Here is a 24,575-nt window from a genome sequence, read left to right on the forward strand (position 1 = left end):
CACATCTGTGCTGGTACTTTGCTAATGAGCCCGGTAAAGGGGTGAGTGATTTCGTGAGTGCTCTAACACGGACCTCAACTCGTGAGAGAGAGAGAGAGAGAGAGAGAGAGAGAGAGAGAGAGAGAGAGAGAGAGAGAGAGAGAGAGAGAGACAGAGAGAGAGAGAGAAACAACAACAACTGAAGATATAGAGCTCAAGTGGGAATATCGCGGTGCAATGGCCAAAATAAACACCATTAACCCAAAGGGAAAAGTTGTAATTAGAAATGTAAAGCTCGTTATTAAAAACACAAATGCATATACACTGTAAACTACCTCTGTGTGTTTGTGTGTGTGTGTGTGTAGTCTTGGCACCGATGTTGACCACCATCCAAAAAGGCTGATTGCATTTCTGGCTCTACATTTTGCACAGCATTGTTTAAAAATAAAAAAGCAAAAATGAAGAACAAAAAAAAAAAATCACAGGCACAATTTCCTCCATATTCCCATTCATCCATCTTCAAAGGAGCATGCAGAGAAACAAAAAACAATGATCTGATTCTGCAGGGACGGAGCGGAGCGGAGGGCCATTCAGGCTGCTATGGCCCAGAATGAGCCGCTCCACAGTCATCCTCTGCCCGCCTGGCTAGCCCTGAGCCACTGCATGAATATCCCCCTGACGTGATTTCCCATGGCAAACTGGGTTAATGGGACAAATTGTAAGAATTATTTCCTTTCCACAGGGTAGAGTTTTTAGCTTGGCTGCATGGCCTAACGTCTGTGTGTGTGTGTGTGTGTGTGTGTGTGTGTGTGTGTGTGTGTGTGTGTGTGTGTGTGTGTGTGTGTGTGTGTGTGTGTGTGTGTGTGTGTGTGTGTGTGTGTGTGTGTGCGTGCGTGTGTGTGCGTCAACCCCCCTACCCCTGCAGCTTGAATTTTTGTTTTTGTTTTACTTTGTAAGTTTTCATATGAAGACTTCATGACTCATACATTTAATTATTGGGTTGTTCCAAGTCGTATTTAACAAAAAAAAGTTGACTGTGTTTTCATAAGGTGAGGTGAAACATTTCAAACTTTCCGGCTTCAAAACTGTGCTACTCTCGCGCTTCATAACAAAACTGCACACAGTCTCTGAAAATCAAACAAGGTTCCAGAAAGAAAAGCCAACGAAAAGTTAACATATGTGTCAGGTTTTAGACTGCTGCTGGAGTTTAGAACGTGTCAAAAACTAGTTTCTCTGTGGATCAGTGCTTTTCTCTTCTTCCTCCAACTGAAAACAGCTCTGTTGAAAAGCTTTAACAACCGCTTACTTAGGTTGGGGGATGGGGCTTTTGAGTGGAGTGGGGCACCGCTGGGTCACCAAAGATGTGGGGGCCTCTGCAGCAGAAAACGGGAAAAGGAGCGGGGAAAGCAGCCAAAATCCACATCAAGCCAAGCCTAGGAGAAGAGGCTGGGGGCGGGACTAGGAGAAGAGCGTGGCTCATTGGTAGGCGGCAGAGCGCTCGCTTGATGGACTGAATCAGAGGATGGATCGAATTACACCATTTGCCGTCCGTGCATTAGTTTGTTTTTCTCCGTGCCTGCGCTACGACGCACTGCGAGAAGTTGTCAGGATTTCAGACATTCTATTTGGATTTGTTATCACGCATAAAAGGATATAAAAATACTTTCCGATGAGGTGAGTTGGTTTTCACAGATTCGATCTGCTGGCTGCAATGCTTAATGTCTAGAACATTGTGAAGATAAAGATTTTGGAATATCGCAAGTGTGGATCAGAAGCGCTCCAACTGTGCTTTCGAGTAGTGGATGTGCACAAATATAGTAACACATTCTACACGCCGAGCTATTTTTGTATGCATTTCATGTGGTTAGGCTACGCGTTTGCTCTAAATTAGGGGTTGTTTTTAATTTTAGACAAATTACTATAGTTAATGCTGTGATATATTGTGATTTGGAAATAGATGATGCATTAGTTTCTTGTGGAGACGTGTTTTCATCCGCGATTTCAAGTTACGGGGGGATGGTCGGACCGGGGGAGGGTGCTGCCTTGGTGCTATTTGATCGGTGTTGAGCTTTGAAGATCAGAAAGCTTCGAGTCCGGCCCAAGGACGGAGTAGCCTGTCGAGTCTCCGGGAGCGCAGTTTCCCTCTCGTATCGGAATTACGGCAAATTGTTTCAACTGGACATCCGGACGAAAATGGAATATCTGTGGTGCAATGGATGTAAATCATTGTAACTTAGCGCTCCGTTTGTATGGATATGCCGTAGATTCGAGTGGATATGATCCGGAGATATGATGACCCGCTAGAGTCCTTTGTGGTTGTTTGAAAACCAGGTAGGCAATTATCGACTCCTCGGCGTTACTCCTTGCAAAACGCAAGCTCTTAATCGGGGGTTTCTTTCAAACATTGGAGCCGTGTTACGATTCATTCTTTTTAGAATATGAAACTTGGTCTGGGCCTCGTAAAATAACCAACTATAAAAGAGTAGCAGCAACCTTATCGAAACTCAAAGTCCTAGGTTATTACACTCCTCCCGCTGATATAAACGGGCTGTTTTGTTCAGGCTAGGGGTGAGCACAGGAAAACTTCCAGAATTATCTGTACGATTCCCAGACTGGGGCTCCCATCTCATTACACTCCCATTTCATCTCGCTCCCACTAGCCAGACTAGCGGTACCACCGCCATATTACGGAGCCAGTTATCTTGTTGATGTTAGTTTTTTGTTTCTAACCCTAACCTTAACCCTAACCCTAAACCTAACCCTAACCTTAACCCTAACCCTAACCCTAAACCTAACCCTAACCCTAACCCTAAACCTAAACCTAACCCTAAATTGCTTGTATGTGGCAGTATATGATAATACGTGAAATATAATCGGGTGGGGACCGCAAGTCCGGGAGTGATAGAAACACCGGGGACCGCACGTCCGGGAGCGAACTCCGTTGGGAGTCCCAGTCTGAATGCCATCTGTACAACGGGCAAATAAATAATTTGCCGTAACCTCAAATGTGGAGTAGCCTATGTGTGTTTAAATACAGACCGTGTGTCATTGAAGACAAATTCAAGTTTCTGTATGTTATGAAAGACAATAGTGAACTCCGGGCATGACGCCTTGTGGAGGTTTAAATGCACCTCCTTCGCCTCCGTAGTAGGCTATTTTGATAGTGTCGATTACGCGAACATCTGTTGTTTTAACTTTAGAGGAATACATCTGCGGATCTTTGCGCACAGGCACGAATGTACCCAATGACTTGTAATTTCTCGCTAATAATTAGCTGGACCAAAGATCATAATAACAACCAATTAAACGCCAGGCAACGGTGCTGAACCTGTCCTCCCGAAGTGTGGGCTTCGACTGTGCTCTGCCCAACTCCTACCGATAAGCATCTATCCGTCTAGCCATAATATGAGAATACACCATAAGTACGCTTTGTAATAGTGTATACTCTACAGGCGTTGGTGGTATAGTCGTGTTGCATTCTGTCAATTTGCCCCCGCAGCAGTGCATTAGTGAAGAATCAATTTACCATCTCATCCATTAACTGTTCCTACTGTTTTACCATTCATCCTGCTCTTCGTTGGCCAACTCCTTTTGCGTTGCGAGCCTATTGGATCAATCATGAGTGCATTTACGCAAAATGCTTTGTTAATATTGTTGGCCGATTTTTATTAATTAATGTCTTGTAACCTAAACAGGCTGTGTCCTATGTGGCTACATAAATACTCAAGCCTTCAAGATAATGACAATCTGTCTTAAAACACACGACTTTATTGAGATGGCCTGAAATTACATGTGGTAATGACAGACAGTGGTGATGTCATTTAGTGAAATTATATCTTACATAGGCCTATATTGCCTTATTTATGTTAAAAAAAAAAAAAAAACGTTATCTATGTACACATTTCTGTGCGTTTTTCTATTTACTTCCTCCACTCCTAGGCGTAAATATTGTTAACCCAAGGGCTGTTTTTGGACAAGTTCCAACCCTTCAATGATCACACAATTCATCCCACCAATCACCTGTGTGTGATATTGACTGACCACACGTGTTGACTGACTCTCTGGTTTGTGTGTGTGTGTGTGTGTGTGTGTGTGTGTGTGTGTGTGTGTGTGTGTGTGTGTGTGTGTGTGTGTGTGTGTGTGTGAGGGGGGTGCGCAACAGATCATAAGCCAACCTGCTCCAGTCTCCAGACCACAACAGGATGCTGGTGCTAGCGCTGGCTAATCATCCCCAGCCCCCACAATGATCATTGGCCTGTTAACAACACAGCTGGCCGGCCACCGCTGCAGCCCAGCTCAGCTAAGCTCCCTTCCCTTCCACATCGCTGCCTGTGCGGTCAGGCTGGAGTAGCTCTAGTTAACCCTCAGTGCAGCCAGAGAGGGAGAGAAGGAGAGCTGGAGAGAGAGAGAGAGAGAGAGAGAGAGAGAGAGAGAGAGAGAGACTGGGAGAGATACGAGAGAGAGAGACTGGAGAGATACTAGAGAGAGAGAGAGAGAGAGAGAGAGAGAGTTGGAGAGAGAGAGACTGGGAGAGATACTAGAGAGAGAGTTACTGGGTTGGAGAAAAGGGGGCTAGAGAGAGAGAGAGAGAGAGAGATGGAGAGAAAGAGGGGAGGGAGGGAGGGAGGGAGGGAGGGCTCCATTGTGTTCCGCCCAGGCCTCCCCGGCCCCTGAGCCCCTATTGTTCGGCGCCACACCTGCAGCAGGGAGTTCTTTATGGGGGAATTAAAGCAGGGCCACGGCTGAGGCGGCCAGCCCTCTCCCGTTTCATCCTTCGCACGAAGGAAGGTGAGCGCCGGTGCGGACGGACGCACGGAGGCTGTTGGTTGGGGCTGGAGCTGGTGATGATGGTGTAGGTTGTGATGCTGCTGGTGGTGGTGGTGGTGGTGGTGATGCAGGTGGATCAGTGCTGCCAGGGTTGTGATGATGGTGGAGGTTGTGATGCTGCTGGTGGTGGTGGTGGTGGTGATGCAGGTGGATCAGTGCTGCCAGGGTTGCTTCTCCCAGTCAGCACGGCACACACTGAAGCAACAAGTCCAAACCCCTCACGCCTAATCCTTTTGAACAAAAAAAACACTTAAGCACTGCACGCTATTGTCATCGAGGCTGAAAACCGGGGGAATCTTTTCACTGTCGTTTTGCCGAGCTCTAGTACGTCTCATCAGATATGGCCCGTCCGTCCCCCTTGAGAGAGGGCTCCGATTGCTTTGTAAGGGCTGAGATTTAGATGCAATAGCAATATTGTTCATCCAATTTAACAGGCCTTTTTCCACGGCATACGCCTGTGGGAGTGCCAGAGGTTCCTCACAATAACACAGAGCACGCTGAGGGAGCGAGGGAGCACAAGGGGAAGAGAGAGAGAGAGAGAGAGAGAGGGAGAGAGAGAGAGAGAGAGAGAGAGAGAGAGAGAGAGAGAGCGTGGAGGGAGAGACAGACACCTGGGCAGACCAAGTGCCAAATCCACAAGTTATCTGATTTCTGTGGCCGTAGCCTCTTTGTGCAGATGGGTCCTGCTGAAAAGCGTACTGTAACTAACTACACCATAACAACATTGATATGATTGGTTACAGAGTGTCTGAAGTAACAGATTAAGACTTGGTCACTACCAAGGTTCTAAATTAACTTTTTTGATGACCAGGCAAAATGGCTGGTAGGTAGATGGTAATCTAACTAGCCAAACACACACCCACTAATGGGTCAAAGTGGCTAGTAAGTTGGTCTTTTCTACCAGCCAAACTGAATTTTCACCAGCATTTGACGAGTTGGCTGATGTCAATTTAGAGCCCTAGTCCCTACACATTTGCTCACAATAAAGATATTGTATTGGCTTTGTGCAAAGGGTTTAAGCTTAGAGATTTTACTACACACAGACACAGCATGTAACACAGCCGACTGACCCACCCACTGACCACCAGAATGGACCAAAGCAAAGGGGTTTGATGACTACCATTCCAACTGGATGATCCAGGCAGTCTTATTGTGGGGCTGGATGGGCTGGGCTGGGGTGGGGCGGCAGCTACTGTGGGACACCTGTTTGTATTGTCTGCCATGGGTTTATTGCCCCAATCTTTCCTGTAAAGACCACAAAGCTGCAAGGCGAAGGGCAGCATTGGCCAGCCACGCAGTGTAGGTAGGGTAAGGCTATAGCGCTGCAGGCAAACCTCTCATCTCCTCTCCGAAACAAACCTACTGTAGGCTATGTGTGCCAACAACAACTGTGAGCCAACAACCTCCATCCATCCCCATATTATTATTATTACATATACTCTGTGCTCTCTTTTTTTTCCACGTCTATAATAAAAATGAAACTCAGCCAACAACATCAGCAGAGAAAGCATGCGTGATTGTGAGACATTGAAAACTGCCTGTAATAACAGGGGGGCGGTGGGGGTGGGGAGGGGAATGTCAAATGGTAAGACGTTGCGTGACTAGCGGACTGCTTGCATCCTGGAACTTGTCGGGCCTCATACACTGGAGGGCAGGAATAAGGAACCGTTCTGAGACATTCAATCGAAAACATGTTGCGCTGGCTGTAGATTTCGCCGAAGTAATTTTAGACCGCTGACCTTTGGTTGTCCCCTTTTGTTTCTGCTTTGCATTAAGTTCCTGGGCAAAACTGCTTTGCCCTCGCTGGCACCGTAATGCACTGTGGCAGGAGAAAATGCGGCTAAATGACATGTGTATTCAGCTCTTTTCCGTTTGCTTCCATGAATAATGATCAGCGAGCATGCTTGCATGGGGCCGCTCTTGCCGTCTGGTGGGAATATGATTCACTTCACTCTCAGTGAAAAACCTTCATTTCATGTCCTGAGGTTATACAGAATATAGGAGAGAGGGAAAATCCTTGGCAGGATGTTACAAAATAGGCACAGGCCAGCAGTGAAAAGAGTCCTGAAAAGCTCTCTCGCTCTCTCTCTCTCTCTGCAGATATACATTGAGTTTGTTTGTTTTTCTTTCCGTCAAGGATGTCATTAGCGTTGATAAACTGGTTAGACTGTGAAAATTGCTGACTGGCAGTTTTTCCTCAGCTCACTAACAAACTAGGTATATCATTTGTCAATTATAACCGTGGAAACTCCTTGAAACGCATCGACCCCGAGAGCCAGCGTGTCTGTCTCTGACCTTTTGGAAATCCGTAACACTGTCCATTCCGACATTTGTCTTAATTTCTCTCAGACACACTAATGGTGTATTATTTCGATTCCGTCGGCTCTGTGATATTTGATGAAGTTTCTTGTTGTTCATAATATATCAAGTGAGAGGTTATATTCACAGCTAGATTTGCAACTGGTGGACTGCTGTGTTACTGACATCACATGATAACAAAGCCCCCCCTACACACACACACACACACAGACACACACAGACACACACACACACACACACACAAACAAACAAACTCAGACCCCACCCCCATATGCTGACAGGCCATTAAATAGCAACGGAACGAGCTAATCAACTCCTCACCCCACCACCACCACCTCTTCCCACCCTTTCTCATCTTGATCCATCGGATTGAGGGCCATATCGGCAGGTCCTGTCTGTGCGTACTGTGGCCTTGGAGCAGGTGTGCAGTCGGGCCTTAATTGAAAATGTGTCGATACCAGTGGTGTGCGTGCATGGTGAGACAGGAAGAAGGGGGGGAGAGAGAGGAAGAAGAGAAGAAGAGGAGAGAGGAGAAGCCACTCTGGCGCCTGCCTGGGTACTCTCTCCTCTCCATACTCCACTCCTTTGCTCACCGCACCGCACGCTGCCGGTTAATCCATTTCCCGGGCTGTTTGTTGTCTCCCAGTGAATTGTTTATATCCGCCCAGACCCCCAATCCGCATGAATAATTTGTTTGCCTTATAAATATTTGACTGGACATTCTCTCATTAATATGCACATACACAGAGATGTCTGTAACCACTGTCACTCCAGGACGCTGCCTGGCCAGCCTCGCTGGCAGCTGTGGTGTGACTTGTCATTTCCACAAAGCCAGGCCTGACTGAGGGGGCAAACGCGGCACACTGTTGAAATCGGCATTCTCTCGCTCTCTCTCTCTCTCTCTCCCTCTCTCTCTCTCTCTCCCTCCCTCTCTCTCTCTCTCTCTCTGTCTCTCTCTGTGCACACACACACACACACACCCTTACATATGGCCAGTTTTTCAGATCTGCTATTAAACATATTTTTCTCAAACCGTACACAGGCGGACGACAGATTGGCAAGGGGACTCACATGAGCTGTCAGAATGAGGCAGCTAGGATGCCCTTGTGCCAAACGGCAATAACACAACGGCGGTGCGATAGCATAACGTTTGTAATGTATGCCATGCCTGCTGTCTGTCTGTCTGTGAGGCTACTGCTACCCTTCCTGCCCTGAAACGCTGACCTTCCTGCAGCGAACAGATGTAATAATGGATGTGACTCACCACTGGCTGTCAGTCAGTCACACAGTCTACTATATAGATTGTGTGTGAGAGAAGAGCACGCTGAATTTTTTCTCCCCTGTAAAACTAAAAAAAGTTGAAAGATGTTGAAACATCAGCACTATCCTGCTCCGTGAAAAGGTTTTTCTGTATTTTTTTCTATAACTCCTACCTGGAAGTGACAGATCTGCCTGCTGTTGTTTCTGTGATTGTTTGTAATTAATAGACGCTGTACTAACAGCTGGGGGAAAGCAAGAGCATTGCAGTGATGCGAACACACGGCGATGCAACATGAACCACTACTCCAGTAGTTCCACAGCAATATTAACATGCTATAACTTGCACTGTACGTATATCATTCCTAAATCCAGTTCCTGTTTCTGTGTGTGTGTGTGTTTTCAGGTAACATCGTCGTTTTCGCCAAACAGGAAGTGTCCACTTTCTGTGTCAGTCATGGGCAGCAGATCTGTGTTTCCCCTCCTCATCTTTGTTCTCCTGACGGCATCACGCCTCGAGGCCGTCAGCTTCCCCGAGGACAATATCCCCATTGATGTGGTCGACTACCACTGTGAGTATCTGCCCTCAGAGAAGACAAACAGGAAATGCATTTGTATGGGTGCATCCCAATATGTGACCTTGCCTCCTCCACTTGTGCTTGTCTCCTCGTCCCGCCTCCTGGCCCCTCCTCCGTGGACAAAACAATAAAGTTTCCCAGCTGTCAGCCTAGCCACAACAACTTTTGAGGGACTGTTTTTCATTCACCATAACAATTGCAAACGAGAAAAAGACTCTACAATTGAGCTTTTGCAAGATATTGAAATATAATGCTGCTGTCAGTGATGTCATCATGACGAGAAGTGAGTGGAGGAGGCAAGTGGAGGAGGCAAGGTCACATATTGGGATGCACCCTATGTTGACTGAGGAGGCAAGGCTAGGCTACAACACTGGGTTACTTTTTTTTGTATCGGCTTTTGATGGTGTTTTTGACTGATGAGTTTTACTCGCGGTACTGTAGCCCGTGATTGGCACAACGAGTAGTCAGCAACTAATAGTACCCACTACGACTTAACATCCCGTATGTCGAGTCAGCATCAAGTCTTGTGTGATATTATCTTTTGTCCTTTTGGTGTGAACAAAGAAGAGAGAGAAGAAAAAAGAAGAGAGAGAGAGTGAGGGGAGAAAAAAAAAACTGCCAACGCAGCAGTGTTGCATTTTATGTTGTTGCTCCAGTTTTCATTACATTGCAAAGGGATTTCTTCATAGCCATTATACATGGAATATATACAGCCGATCGATACGCTGTATTGATCCTGTGGGCTCAGTGTAATCCCAAATAACGCTGCCTCTTATTCCCCTGACCCAGACGCTCGACAGTACCCAGTGTTCAGGGGCCGTCCTTCGGGCAATGAATCTCAGCACAGACTGGACTTCCAACTCATGACAAAGATCCAAGACACCCTCTTCATCGCTGGCAGGTACGTGTCCTTTGGCAGGCGGGGTTGTATTGAGGCCCTTGACAATATTGGGTCTGGTTTGTATTGCTCAGACTGAGATGTACAGTACACTACACTGGCAGCACCGATCCTATTCCCAGCTGAACTTTGTGTCACATGTTATGGTGTGGGTCACGCTCCTATTACTACTGGCATACTGGCACTTGCATTTCTCTTTCTCTCTCTCTCTCTCTCTCTCTCTCTCTCTCTCTCTCTCCCTCTTTCTCTCTGACACTGACACACACACACACACACACACACACACACACACACACACACACACACACACACACACACACACACACACACACACACACACTTTCTCTAAATGTCTCTATTTCCCCCCCACAGAGACCAGGTCTATTTGGTCAGCCTCCGAGAGTCATACCGGAATGAAATCATTCCTTACAGGGTAAGTTATGCTACTGCATTAAGTATTATTATTACTCATAAATTCACTTACTGCTGTCAGGCTAACAGTCGTGTCTCTGTGTTTAAACAAACCCATAAACCACAAGTTTTAAGAGCTCATATAAGCAAGAGACTGGAAACACTGAAGAGTGTGTGTGTGTGTGTGTGTGTTAATAATTGGTTTTCTTCCCTGCTCCATTAAAATAACAGAAATTAACATGGAGATCGGGCCAAGGAGACAGAGAGATGTGTGCATGGAAAGGAAAGCACAGAGTAAGTGTCTCAATGGTTCACTTCCTACTGTATCTTGCTACACATTCTAAATTCCGTATTCTAATCTGTTCAGAGTGTTCCTTCCTAGCTTTTTTTTATACATGTGAGTAGGGATGCACCGATACCACTTTTTTGAAAACCGATACAAGTACGAGTACATTAATGTGTGTACTTGCCGATACCGAGTACCGATACCGATACCTTTTGCCACCAAAATTAAGTTTTTTAAGGAGTTTTTTTTCACCTGTGATATTTGTTATTGTCCATTTCCATGTAGATTTAAATGTTAGTAAATGTATGAGGTGGCACTTCATTATGCTTTGAAGTCCACAGAACGTGACAAGATTTTGCATTGTTTTGTGTAATAGCAGTATCGTTCCTGGTATCGGCAAGTGCTTGACGAGTACGTGTACAAGTATAATGAGTAGTATCGGGTGCCGATACCGATACCAGTATCGGTATCGGTGCATCCCTACATGTGAGTAATATGTTCTCCATTACTTTTTTCCCCATCTCAGGATGAATGTCACAACTTCATCAAAGTCCTGGTCCCCAGAAACGACGATCTAGTCTTCATATGCGGCACAAATGGCTTCAACCCCATGTGCCGGTACTACAGGGTAAGGAACCGCAAAAAGATGTGCTGCGCTGTGGGAAACCCCTGGTCTGGTCGCACATGTCTCTTTGTACTGTATGCCATTATTGAAGGGGGTCTTTTGTCCCAGATCCCGCTGTATGCTTTGGGTTATGCCTGTGTGGATTTGTTTGTGTGCATTTGGGTGGTGTGTGCCTATGTGTGCGAGTGTGTGTGTGTGTGTGTGTGTATGTGTATGTGTGTGTGAGTGTGTGTGTGTGTGTGTGTGTGCATGCCTGCTGTGTGTGTTTTAGTGCATGCATGGAGCGAGACACAGATTGTGTCCTGGCAAACACAGCGCCTGGCCTGGCACTAGCACTAGTACACATAACAAACACACAAACATGACTGGATACATCTCTGCCGTTTTGTCCGAGCCCGAGATAAGGCTGGGGCTGTTTACACGTGCGTTTTGTTCCCCATTCAGCTGGATAACCTGGAGTTTGACGGGGAAGAAATCAGCGGCTTGGCTCGATGCCCATTTGATCCCAAGCAGACCAACGTTGCCCTCTTTGCCGGTATGAAATAAACTCCCCTCCCTTCGCCACCCTCCCTTTGCCCTCTTCGCGGGTATGAAATAAACTCCCCTCCCCTCCCCAGCCTCCCTTTACCCCAGTGTTTCTCAAACTTTTTCAGACCGAGGACCACTTTGTCCCCACTAAAATTTTCAGGGACCACCTGTCAACTGAATTGACAGTTGACGGGTACTATTTCAACACTGTTAATTTTTATACATACTTTTTATTCACATTTACAAGTCTTATTGTGGTGAAAAAATGACTTCAGACATGTTTGGCTTTGTAATTATGTTACAAATTTAGTCTTCTGTTAGTTTGTCCTGGAAAAGTAGAAACCCCTGTGCGGACCACCTGAGCTCTGTCGCGGACCACTAGTGGTCCCCGGACCACACTTTGAGAACCACTGCTTTACCCCTTTGCCCTCCACACACCCACACTCTCCTCTAAATAATACGGCAGGGTGATGAATGGCTCTCTCAAGTGTTCTGGGGGGGGGGTGGCTTCGGGCTTAAAATTAAAGGCCGCCGAGAGCGCCAAGCACCCCCATCACAGACATTAATCATCATTTTTTTCTCTCTGGGTCCCAATGACTGGTGTACGGGTCCGTAGCACCCACCAAACAGTATCCATGGCAACTGAAGCCCCCACGAAACCTGTTGTGTCGTGCAGCGTGGTGTGTTTGTGTGCACGACACAACACAACACAACACAACACAAAACAACAGCACACAACCTGTTTTGCAATAAAGGAGTTGTTTGGTGTCTGTCAAGGCTACCGTGCCCCAAGTAATGAAATACTGACCCCTGCTCGTGTCCTCTTTTTCTTTTTTTCTCTCTCTCTCTTCTGTCGTTAGATGGCAAGTTGTATTCTGCCACTGTGGCAGACTTCTTGGCAAGTGACGCTGTCATTTACCGAAGCATGGGGGACGGCTCCGCCCTCAGGACCATAAAATATGACTCCAAGTGGCTTAAAGGTAAGGCATGCTGTTTTTTACACACACACACACACACACACACACACACACACACACACACACACACACACACACACACACACACACACACACACACACACACACACACACACACACACACACACACACACACTAGGCATGCTGTTTTACTGCCCAATTCCGACTTGGACTTGGTTATTCATTTACAACCTACACTGAAAAACTACTGGAGGAAAAACACAGTTTTCTTTCCCCTTTCTTTCTTTCCTTGGTATTTTTGTATTGTAGTGGTATTTCAATCAGTACTACTACTATCAGCAAAGAGGCAGAAACAAACTGTACAGTCAAAGAAGAAAGCATTGACTGTGGTCTGTGTACTGTTTGCACGTAAGAAACATGGTGCCAACCAACACAATATGCTGGAGGCTTTATCTTGAGAAAGCTGTGTGGTTCTTTACCTATATTCTCCTCTCCCTGAGGAGAGCCCCCTTCGCTTCCATCCTGTGCTTTACTTACGCTAGCTAAGCTAACTGGGGCTTCGTCCCTTCCGAATAGAGAGAGTCTGGCGTGTACTGTGTACAGCTAGGGCCGCTGACAGCATCGGGCCGGGCCCGGGAAAAAGTCACCTGAAAGGGCTCCAAACCCGATTTACAATGCAAGGAGGACCGATTCCGCCCCCCCCCCCCCCTCTCTCTCTCTCCCTGGGCCCGGAACAAGGGACCCATTTGTCCCCCCTCTCTGTCGGCTTCCGTGTGTAACGCACACAGCACCCTGTCAGCCAAACAATCTAGGTCAACGCCAAGACACTTTCAGCTTGCTGTGAAAGTGATGTATCAAAAATTCAGTGCAGGTCAATGACAATAAAAAACCTCTTTTTCAGAGCCGCACTTTCTGCACGCAGTGGAGTACGGGCAATATGTGTACTTCTTCTTCAGGGAAATCGCAGCGGAGCACAACAACCTGGGCAAGGTAGGATATTTTCTTCTCTACTAAGCGAGACTGCATACGTTATGAGGATCCAACACCTTTTGATTTATGTCACACAATATCTGTGAATATATTGCCTTTGCATCTGTGTACTGCTCTTGCTCACGACTCTTCCCCCGCAGCATAGACCCGCTCTCAAAATAATAGATGGTTCTTCCCTCAGGTATTAAAAAACACTTTACCCCCTAGAGCTTGGTTTAAATTTACCAATACATCACCAGCGCGTCGCTAGTCAGATTTAAAACACTTTCCCTCTTTCGCCACAGGTTAATAAATATTTCAGTCACACTAATGCAGGGGATGACACCTGTGCTGTGGTGAAGATTTGCGCTGGTAAATTATTAAACCTCGCAACACTTGACTAATTTCAAGCCCAGGGCCCATTACTCAACACTGTCCTCATTTAGTAAGCGGATGGCAAGCTGCAACTGAATGCATCTACTATTACTACTACTACTACTACTAGTGCCACTACTACTATCACTTCTCCCAACTACAGTTGAAGATTCCTTCTTTTTTGAAAGGGAAACTTAAAAATGGTGCTTGTTTGCTGCCTCAGGGACAACAGAAGCCCCTCTCCCATGTTGGCAAAGGCAGTAGCATGTGTAGATGTATTATTCAAAGCCTGGAAGTGTGTGTGTTTTTTTTTCCTGCTGCTGATTCCGGCCTCTTTTCTGCCTTGTGCTGTCTTTGCAGGTTGTGTATTCCCGTGTGGCGCGCATATGCAAGAACGACATTGGCGGATCCCAAAGAGTACTTGAGAAGTACTGGACGTCGTTTGTAAAAGCTCGACTCAATTGCTCCGTCCCCGGGGAGTCTTTCTTCTACTTCGATGTCCTTCAGTCCATCACGGACATCATTGACATCAACGGGGTGCCCTCCGTCGTAGGGGTCTTTACCACGCAGCTGAACAGGTGCGGAGAGTGGTTCCAACTTCTGTCGTCGTTAAACATCTGAGTTATTTCACCAGCTGTTGAGGTAAACTCGGGGAGCGTTTTCTCAATCTCTTTTTCTGTTCTCTTGGTTTAACAGCATACCTGGCTCAGCGGTGTGTGCTTTCGCAATGTCAGACATCGAGAAGGTGTTTAGGGGAAGATTTAAGGAGCAGAAAACTCCTGACTCCGTTTGGACACCTTTTCCGGAGGATAAACTGCCCAAGCCAAGGTGAGGATTTAGCAGTGATTGGCCTGCCGTGGCCAAGCGGTAGGGCACTTGTCTACCATGCAGCTGACCCGGGTTCAATTCCCGGCCCGGGTCCTTTGCCGGCCCTTCCCTGTCTCTCTCCCAATTCACTTCCTGTCCACCTCTCACACTGTCCAATCAAATAAAGTTGAAAAAGACTAAAAAAATGAATGAGTTAATAAATGAATAAATAATAATTGTTAATAACTGCCTCTTGTCCTATGTAGACCTGGCTGCTGTGCGGGACACAGTCCGGCAGAGTCCTTCAAAACCTCCATGGAGTTCCCGGACGAGACCCTGATGTTCATCAAGTCCCACCCCCTCATGGATGCTGCAGTGCCTTCCATTGGGGATGAGCCGTGGTTCACCAAGACGCGAGTCAGGTAAGGACGTCTCCATCTAACCGTGACATCCAAGGCTGAAATACCTCCCGGTCCGGGTCCTTGGCCGGACCTTCCCCATCTCTCTCTCCCAGCTCACTTCCTGTCTCTCCTTCACTATCCTATCTAACAAAAACCAATAAAGGCTGAAAAGTCCCCCCAAAAAATGAATGTCTTTAAATGCTTTATTTTTACACCATGTCTTGTTCCTCAGGTACAGGCTGACGGCGCTGGCCGTTGACAGTGAGGCAGGACCCAACAGGAACCACACAGTGGTGTTTATCGGCTCGGAGGCGGGCGTCGTGCTCAAGGTCCTTGCCAAGTCGTCCCCCTTCTCCCTTAATGACAGCGTACTGCTGGAGGAGATTGATGTCTTCAACCGGGCAAAGTATGTGGGCTCCTTTCCAAATAACCTGATAGTCTCCCCTTATTCTTTTTTCTTTCAACATACTCTATACTCTGATTTCAAAATTTCCCCAAGCTCATATAAAAGGCCCCTCTTCTTACTGGAAGTGTTCGTTGTTGAAATGTTGTTGTGTTACCTCGAGGCTACACAAACACTGAAGGACTCTCAAGTCAATTAAAAGTGGAATCAGCTGTGTGTGTGTGATATTTCCTGACCTATCTATTGTTTTCCCTTTTCGTTCACTCCAGGTGTTTATCAAACAATGAGGACGACCGGCACATCCTGTCATTCCACCTGGATAAGGACACGCACACGCTGTATGTGGCCTTCTCCAGCTGCGTCGTCCGCATCCCCCTGAGCCGCTGCGAGCGCTACAGCTCCTGCCAAAAGTGAGTCTGCAGTAGTGTTGCACCGATACCGATACCAGTATCGGTGGATCGGCACTAAAATGGTGGTATCGGTATCGGCGAGTACCAACAAATAGGGCACCGATACCATTTACAGGTGCTTGTATGACACTTAAACAGCCTTGAAATTAGTTATTTCATAGAGGTATTTAAAAAGTATAAGAAGTTTTGCTGGATTCACTTTGTATTAGTCTTTTTCCTGTTTCACAAAGGTAGGCAGCAGCTCCTGCCAAAAGTGAGTCCTGCCTTGTAGGGCTGGGCAATATGACGACACATATCGTTATCGTGATATGAACGTGTATATCGTGACCTTTCTCCTATATCGTTTACATCGTGATAGTAATTTGATCAATTTCATACAATTGAATATCATTTAATTACATTTCATGTTGTCACAATACACACTATAAGTTCATGTAACTGTAAAAATAAGAATAAAAAGATCCATTTTAAAGAAAGGTTGTTTTGCGACATGAAAAAATAAAGAGCAAATAAAGAGAATAACTGAAAATGTATGTAATTGTGCTATATCGTGATATATATCGTTATCGTGATATAAAGTAATCCATATCGTGATATCGTTTTTTTTCCATATCGCCCAGCCCTACTGCCTAGCGTTCTTGACCACATGGGACGAGCTCCTGCTTAACACTCACGCTGGCAGCACTTATGCTGGCAACATCCATCCGCGCTGTTCCGCTAATAAGCTTTTTTTCTTCCTCCGTTTTGTCATCTCTTTTTGTAGGTCATGCATCGCATCAAGGGACCCGTACTGTGGTTGGATGCCTCACGGTGCCTGCGAGAAGATTCCTCCGGGTGTGCTGTAAGTAGCCAAGACTTGCCATGCATACTGGTGACAAACAGCTGGTTGTGGATTGCCATTCCTCTGTGCCATTCCTGTGCCAATTACGCAATGTGCAATGTCCAGTGTGCATTCCACTCATATCTCTCCCCTCTGTCTGAACTTTACAGGACGGGCTATGAACAAGACGTGGAAAATGGCAACACAACGCGACTAGGGGACTGTCATGGTGAGACCTCATTGGCCATCCATTGAACCCATGCTCACAAACACCATTACGTAGCTCACAGTCGTCACTATAGTAACCTCTCACGACATTCTTCTTCAGAACCGTTACTACTACTACTACTCCTACCACTACAGCACACATCCAACAGCCATGCTGTACTAATAATTGCACATGTAATACATTATTAATGTGACAAACAATGCTAGCACAAGAAGCCTCAAGCTGGACTTCCAGTTGAACTGGAACAGTTGTCTCGCACTGGGAACGTTTTTCCCCAGTGGACGCGACCAAATGGATAACCCAGCGATGTCTTTTTGCCCTCTTTTGTTATTTGCTTAAACTTAAAAAAAAAAAAAAAATCAAGAGTCTTTTTTATTTTTGTGTTTTATAATTTTGGATTATTTTTATGCTGATTTCCTGTTCCTTTAATTCCTTTAGAATTTTTGGCTACTACATCTGCGCCAGATTACAAATCATATGGCGACCCAACCTCTGGTTAGTTTTTATTTCCTGTTTTATTACTCCAATTGATTTCCTTCCTTCCTGAGTTCAGCATTCACCTTCCGCTCCTCACTCCTCACTCCCTCACTTCCTGCGCTGCTACTGGCCCCCATTCAGCTTTCTAACATCGCTGTCCATCGCTCACCACCTTGTCATCTCAGGCACCCAAAGACCTCTCAGCGTCGTCCCCAAGTCATCTTTCTTCACCTGTGAAATCTTTTATCACACCTTTTTTCTTTGCTTCATTTCATGCATGGATGTCACCTCCTTTCTGGACTGCAACCCCCCTCCCCCCTCTCCCCTCCCCCCACCCCCTCACTCACTCCCCTCACCTCACCTCCTGATGACTCTTCCTTTCCACTTTCAAAAGAGCAACTCTGATCCTTTTCCCCTTCAAACTGTATTCTGTCTGACAAACGAATGTTTATGAATTTAACTGCCATTAAAAAAAAGCTAATCGTTAATCATCAAGCCTGTTACCCAGAACAAATTCTATAACTGTAGAACTATCACTGTTCAAAATACCTACACTGTGTGTCTGGGTAAACATGCTTTTAATAATAATACATTAAAAACGTGAAAAAAGATTTAAAAAAAAATTGGAATTAACTAACCAATGTCCCTTCATCATACCTACTAACAAGGTTGTTAACAGAATGCTTTTCACACCGACTGATCTCGTTTGTTAACAATTTGTTTGCCACCACAGACATGGAGTTGTCATCACCGCCAGACTCAGTCACGCCACCAAAGGCTTCTGGCCCCATAGACTCACCCAAAATCATTGCCACAACACAGAAACCTGAACTCATTGGTTCAAGGAAATTTGTGCAGCAGGACGCGCCGGCCACGTCCAATTCTTTTGAGTCGCTCCCAGGTGTCCAGGAGGGTAAGGACCTTAACGGGGAGACGTCTGCTCGCTCTGCTGAATGGAGTCCTGGATAATAGCTGCCATTGTGTACCCTAAGGCCCCTAAGGCCATCGCCATCGCCACTACCACACACACACTACCAGCGAAACCAACCGTACTGACTGACAGCGGACTAGTGTCCCTGTCTGAGAGCATGCTTTTGTATTCTGGGCTGAACGACACAGCACAGCACAGCACTGCACAGCACTGCACATCACAATAGCCAAGTCACGGAACATTCGCTAGGCAAAGTGTCCCATTCAGAATAAAATGCATGTGTGTTCCGCCAAAAAGATTTCATTTTTGAAGCTAAAGAACATAACCATCACTCTCAACATCACATATAAAATTGTTACCAGTAAGATTGCAGATTCCGGAGCTATACAGGACTTCCATCAGCTTACATGGCAGTTTTTCCTTTGTTTTTGTATTTTATTTGTTTGTTTGTCTATGATTTATTTGTCATGCTATTTGATTATTACTTTCTATGTGTTTTCTTCTCATGTATATATACATGTATTCTTTTTTGTTGGGTTTTTAATCATATCACTGGGATTCTCCTCCTTCTGTTTCCTTTCTCTTTGTTATTATTTGTCTGTACACCTGTCTTTATTTCCGTACTGCCATCTACAGCAGCTATTATTAATAAGTATCAGTATAGTAGTAGCTATTAATATCCTTTGGTTGTTAGGAGACGTGTCGAAGGCCTGGAATTAACACAACACTCCTCAAGCAATCCCTGCACCTATGATGACTAACTCTTTTCAATGTCTGTGGTTACTAACAAATCTTAGGACCTTGAAACACAACCCAGGAGGTGTGTTGACCTCCCCTCTTTTCTCTCTCTCTCTTTCTTTGTGCGCAGTGGTTAATCATTATTTTTCTTTTCTGCTGACAAAAGGGTAGTAAATATTTTTCCATTAACCAAGGAGACACTTTCAACTTTCCAACTAAAACGCATGTTACTTAGAACAAAAGTCCTAATAATTAAGTATTAAATCAAGGTAAAGTATTTAACCGGTTTAAAAGTGTAAAAACCTGCTTGAAAATAACCCTCTGGTGAAGACAACACTCTCTCTCCCTTTGCGATTTCCTGAAGCCTCTTTGAATGAAAACTGACAAATACCTTTGGGGGTGGGAAAGGTGGAGAATTCATGCATTCATGCCGAGTTTTTGTTTCAAAATGGGAGTGAAAGACTGAAAGATAAAGATTAACAATTTATGGTCCCGTGTCTCATACATTGTGCTGTGTGTTTCAGGTATTTGGGATATTCGGTCAGCAGAGTCCAACCAGTTGGTACACATGAACATCCTGATCAGCTGCGTGTTCGCCGCGTTCCTGCTCGGCGCCTTCATCGCCGGTATGGTGGTGTACTGCTATCGGGACGCATTCCTGCGCAAGCCCAGGAAGATCCACAAGGACACGGAGTCCGCCCCGTCCTGCACAGACTCAACGGGCAGCTTTGCCAAGCTCAACGGTTTGTTTGACAGCCCGGTTAAGGAGTACCAGTCAAACATCGACTCCCCGAAGCTGTACACAAACCTCTTGAGCAACGGGAAGGACACGCCGCCAAGTGACGACACAAAGACCATGATACTGAGCAGCCAACCACCAGAGCTGGCTGCCCTCCCGACGCCAGAGTCTACGCCGGTGCTTCAGCAGAAGAGCCTTCAGCCCCTGAAGAACCAGTGGGAGAGGGCTCACGGCAAGGTCAACGGCGGGTCGCGCAAGGACTTCCCCTCCAGCCCTCCGCCACACACCGCTGTTGGACATGTTCACATTCCCAGCGCTGTGGTTCTCCCCAACGCCACACACGATCAGCGGTCAGCCTACAGCACCGCCGAGATGCCCCGCTCCGAGCGGAAAGTCCAAAACACAGAACAGTCTGGGTCCAAATCCAGCCGCAAGGACCACCGGACCTCGGTGGACGCCAGGAATACCTTGAACGATCTTCTGAAGCACCTGAATGACAACAACGGTGCGCAGAAGGCCATTCTCGTGGAAATGCCGCAGAAGTCCAGGCAGCACCTGATGCTGGACCCCATGGTGAGCATGACGGAAATACCGCCAAAAGTTCCCAGCCGGGAGGCCTCGCTGTACTCCCCTTCCTCCTCGCTGCCCAGGAACAGCCCCACTAAACGGGTGGACGTGCCCACCACTCCCACCACTCCTACGTCACCCACGGGCTTCCCCATGAGCACTTTGGAGAGGCAGCGGGCGTACCACCGCAGCTCCTCCCAGAGGCACTCCATCTCCTCCATGCCCAAGGGCATGCACTCGCCCAACGGGGTGCCGGTGTCGCGGCAGCCCAGCATGAACAGGGGAGGGGGGCACCACATGCCTCCCACACCCCCCTCGAGGCTGGACTCGCACGCGTCGCCCATGATGGGCATGCACCCGCCGCAGCAGGCCTCCGTGTCGCGGCAGAGCAGCTACAGTGGCCACGGTTCGCTGCCGCGCATGGGGCTGAAAAGGACTCCTTCGCTAAAGCCGGACGTGCCCCCCAAACCCAACGGCTTCGTGCCACAGACTACGCAAATGAGGGTGGTGAACAAATACAGTTACTAACTTAACAGAGCAACACTGGGTTTGTTGTGTTTCACTCTTGCTGACTGGCAGGCGGGGCGAGCACATACGTCTACTACGCATAGACCTGAGGCAGGTTACGCGCTAGCATTGCTATTGCTAGCATTGCTATTGCTAGCATTGCTACGAGTCTCCCTGAGGAGTGCCCGGCCTGAGAGTGGCACTCTGTGAACTTAAAGAGAAAAAAAAGGGAACTCACAAGTGGCCAAAGAAGCTACTCTGGCTTACGTCCACCAGTTGTCATTTCTGTTTTCACGCCATTCACAACTCGAGTGACAGGTGGCAGGCAGGCAGGCAGGCAGGCAGCCTGTAGGGAAGGGCCCTCCACTTCAAGACCCCGAGACAAGACGAGACGAGAGGAGAAGAGAAGCGAAGCGGCTCGGCCAAGAGAATTTCTGAGGCACTCCCGCGACAAGAGGCCGCGGCTGGTCTGTTGGCTCGGAGCACCCTGGTGGTCCTCCTAGTGTGGAGTGCAGCCAGCTGTCTTCGAGGTTCGAACTTTGTTTTTTTTTTGTTTTTTTAACACACAGGAATACTTGAAGAGTGGATTTCATTTTTGGGATTTTTTTTTTGCTTTTCTTTTTTCATTTTTCATTTTTCATTGCCATGCACTGTCATCCCATTAAAATGTGAAACTTCACAGATGTAAAAGAGAGAGGGAATGAAAACGTATTCGGTTCGAGATAAAGATCAAACTGAGTGAAGGATATACTATGTGTAACCGCAGGCACGGAGACGTAAATTAAGTGCTAGTGTGTTCAGTAGGGCCGAGTAGGTGCCGCCTGCGTGCGTGCTATCTAGCGTGCACAGACATGACTTCACAAACACAAAGATGCACTTAAAATCATTTTGCAGTCATCTTTAAACAGGACCAATTCATTCATTCGTGTCATCTAACAGAATCCCATTTAAGGTACATAAGTACATGTTGTGTGGACGTAGTACAGTGCAAAACATTAATCAACAGTTTCAGAGTGTGTTATGCCCAGGGTGCCTACTTGGGCGGTTGATGTTGTTTTTTACTCACTGGGAAAATGACTTAACATTTTGCTGCTATCAGTTGAAATGAAAATAATCATTGGTATTGTGTATTTTGGACTTCATTTTACTCCGTTAAATCTGTTGCCTCTGGTTGTCTTTTCTTGTGGGCATTTTGGTTTTCTTAGCTGGCTGTACAGAGAGGTGGCACCAGTAAAATACCAACGCTGGGGTGAGTTTCTCAAAAGAGAAGTTGTTAGCCTGTTAGCAACTTCGGTAGTTGTCAATGGGAAAATGCATTGAAAACAACAAAGTAGCTAATGTAGTAAGCAACTTTGGTTTTGAGAAATTCACCCCTGGTCACCTAGTTGTGCACTACCATTGGAGGCTAAGTCAAGCAAAGATTAACAACATCGAGGCAGGCATACAGAACGATTTGGGAAGGCTTAAATTATCCTTTTTTTATTCAAACCCATGGTCTAACATGTGAAACATGCTTTAGACCATTCCGATTCTGCTTGTTGACGATTTTTTTTTTCAAAGAAAGCTTTGAGTGAATTTTACCACAAAGTCTTGACACTGGGCAATGAATGAACAACAGGACATTGTATTGAATCAGTTATTACAATTGTTTTATCTTAAATACAGGTTATCTTATTTACCTGCCAAGTATTAGCCAAGTGTTTATTGCTATTACAAGCATTTCATCACTAAAACAATTGGAAAACGCAAATATGGTAAAAACTCAAGAAGTGTTTCTTATACATCCTTTCCCCACAATAAATGTGTACCGGTAGTTATGGTTTAATACATCGATTACTAATAATATGTTATTGAAAATGTTCATTAGACTACCTGGTAACGCATAGTAACTATACTTCCTATAAGTATACTTTCCCCTAAAATATAAAACTCTCCCAGAACAAAATGGTATATGCCAGTGTGGTTTGCTTGAGCTTATATACTGTCACCTTTTTAAGCTCCTTAGAGTTGTTCAGCACCAACGTGAATGCCAAAATGCATGTCTGTCACTAGTGTTTGTCTCTTTGTGTTCTTCAATGGGAACCAACACATAACTGCATTGATGTCGCTGCAAAGGCAAAGGGCCAATGCTGCTCTCAGTCTCACAAACTACTTTAGACTCTGTAGAGAAATAGTCCGTAGTTCTATCATCTTAACAAATATTGTACAATCATTGCAACATATACCAATGTGTCCTGCGCTGTCATGCCGGTTATGACAATGTTGTAAATAGATATAAATATATTGATATTTTTAGGCAAGTTTACCTAAATCTGTGCATTGTGTGCCTTATACCAAGAGTAATTCTTCTTAGACGTGCTAAATTGGTTCTAAAGATTCAATAATCGTTTTCTTACAATCTGACGAAATTAATTGGCAAATAGACAAAAGGTGCGTCCTATCACAGTCAGCTTCAACTGCAGTTATTGGAGGAGTTAATTAAGAGTCAATTTAGTGACAAACATTCCATTTCAGGATGTATGATCACAATAATCAGAGAAACCCCATGATAGTTTTGTGGAAGGGTGCTTGGGTGCATTTCTCAAAAGAGAAGTTGTTAGCCTGTTAGCAACTTTGGTAATGGGAAAATGCATTGAAAACAACAAAGTAGCTAATGTAGTAAGCAACTTTGGTTTCGAGAAATGCACCCTTTATTTGATACAGCACACTGAGGCTTCACATGGTGAATGTATTGTTGACAGCGGGATGTAGACCAACAGTCACTCATCTGATCTGCGGACATTGTAAATTATTTTACACTTCAGTGAAAATGCCACAAACTGTTTAAAATACATAACTGATCTTCTACCATCAAAACGGTTTATAATCCTCAGTGTTTTCTTTCGTGGGGGGGCTTCTGTTTTATTTTCACTTTACTTAATCCAACCGAGTCATTTCAAATAATCTCGCATTTCAGTATAATGAGAATGAGGTGTCAACAAACCTGTACGAGCCCAAAGTTATACCATTTTGTTTACGAGCGATGATTGTATTTGAATAATTGCCTGTTTGGTTCAGTTGGATGTCGTCATCTGCTAACTTTCCATTTTTTGTACTGACTGGGAGCCACATACGCTCTCCATCCTCAACAGTGTCCTGATAAGCTGCCTTGTATATTGCAATATGAATTCATTTTTCTGTTGCAATCTGAATCTAAGCCTTTATGTGCAAATGAACCAGATGGTTTGAATTCTCATTTGTTTTTGTTTTTTGTTTGTTTTGTTTGTTATTTTTATTTTTTAATACTGTGCGACCTGAGCAGACGGAATACAGTACAGTTGTATGTTTTACAGAGTATTTTAACGTGTAGATATATTGTAAAGTTGTACTGTGAATGTGTACATAATTATGTTCTTTTGTTTTAAAGATATTTTGGTTGATTTTTTTTAACACGGCATGTATAGTTGAAATAAAATATCACTGCATATATGCGAATTCCTTTCTTTCTTGATTCTTATGCTAAGTAATCAGAGCGAATCAGAGCTTGAATAGCAAAAGGTATTTAAACCCAGCCACA

The 24,575-nt window shown here is 45.6% G+C and overlaps 1 protein-coding gene across 5 annotated transcripts; it reads left to right on the top strand.

The window, feature by feature from the left end:
• The first annotated feature begins 1,556 nt into the window (after positions 1-1,556).
• sema6dl (sema domain, transmembrane domain (TM), and cytoplasmic domain, (semaphorin) 6D, like) lies at positions 1,557-24,528 on the top strand. Of its 5 annotated transcripts, none has more exons than XM_063188343.1 (19): positions 1,557-1,653; positions 8,789-8,954; positions 9,750-9,861; positions 10,231-10,291; positions 10,501-10,563; positions 11,082-11,183; positions 11,625-11,715; positions 12,569-12,688; positions 13,548-13,636; positions 14,351-14,568; positions 14,687-14,818; positions 15,064-15,219; positions 15,431-15,604; positions 15,871-16,011; positions 16,775-16,852; positions 17,002-17,060; positions 17,499-17,555; positions 18,271-18,450; positions 19,731-24,528. In XM_063188343.1, exons 2-19 carry the CDS (start codon positions 8,840-8,842, stop codon positions 21,038-21,040), a joined length of 3,258 nt encoding a protein of 1,085 aa, XP_063044413.1. In that variant the 5' UTR covers positions 1,557-1,653; positions 8,789-8,839; the 3' UTR covers positions 21,041-24,528. The 5 variants fall into 5 exon arrangements, with proteins under 5 accessions (XP_063044413.1, XP_063044414.1, XP_063044411.1 ...); XM_063188344.1 differs by lacking the exon at positions 1,557-1,653 and adding an exon at positions 1,660-2,310; XM_063188341.1 differs by lacking the exon at positions 1,557-1,653 and having other exon boundaries at positions 8,077-8,954.
• The last annotated feature ends 47 nt before the right edge of the window (positions 24,529-24,575 follow it).

Source organism: Engraulis encrasicolus, chromosome 22 (assembly GCF_034702125.1).
Source record: "Engraulis encrasicolus isolate BLACKSEA-1 chromosome 22, IST_EnEncr_1.0, whole genome shotgun sequence".
Lineage (NCBI taxonomy): Eukaryota > Metazoa > Chordata > Actinopteri > Clupeiformes > Engraulidae > Engraulis > Engraulis encrasicolus.

Coding starts and splice junctions, on each gene's coding strand:
- sema6dl (XM_063188341.1), top strand. CDS start 8,678: ATGAACCACTACTCCAGTAGTTCCACAGCAATATTAACATGCTATAAC. Junction 10,292..10,500: donor ATGAAATCATTCCTTACAGG/GTAAGTTATGCT, acceptor TTAAAATAACAG/AAATTAACATGGAGATCGGG. Junction 16,853..17,001: donor AAGATTCCTCCGGGTGTGCT/GTAAGTAGCCAA, acceptor TGAACTTTACAG/GACGGGCTATGAACAAGACG.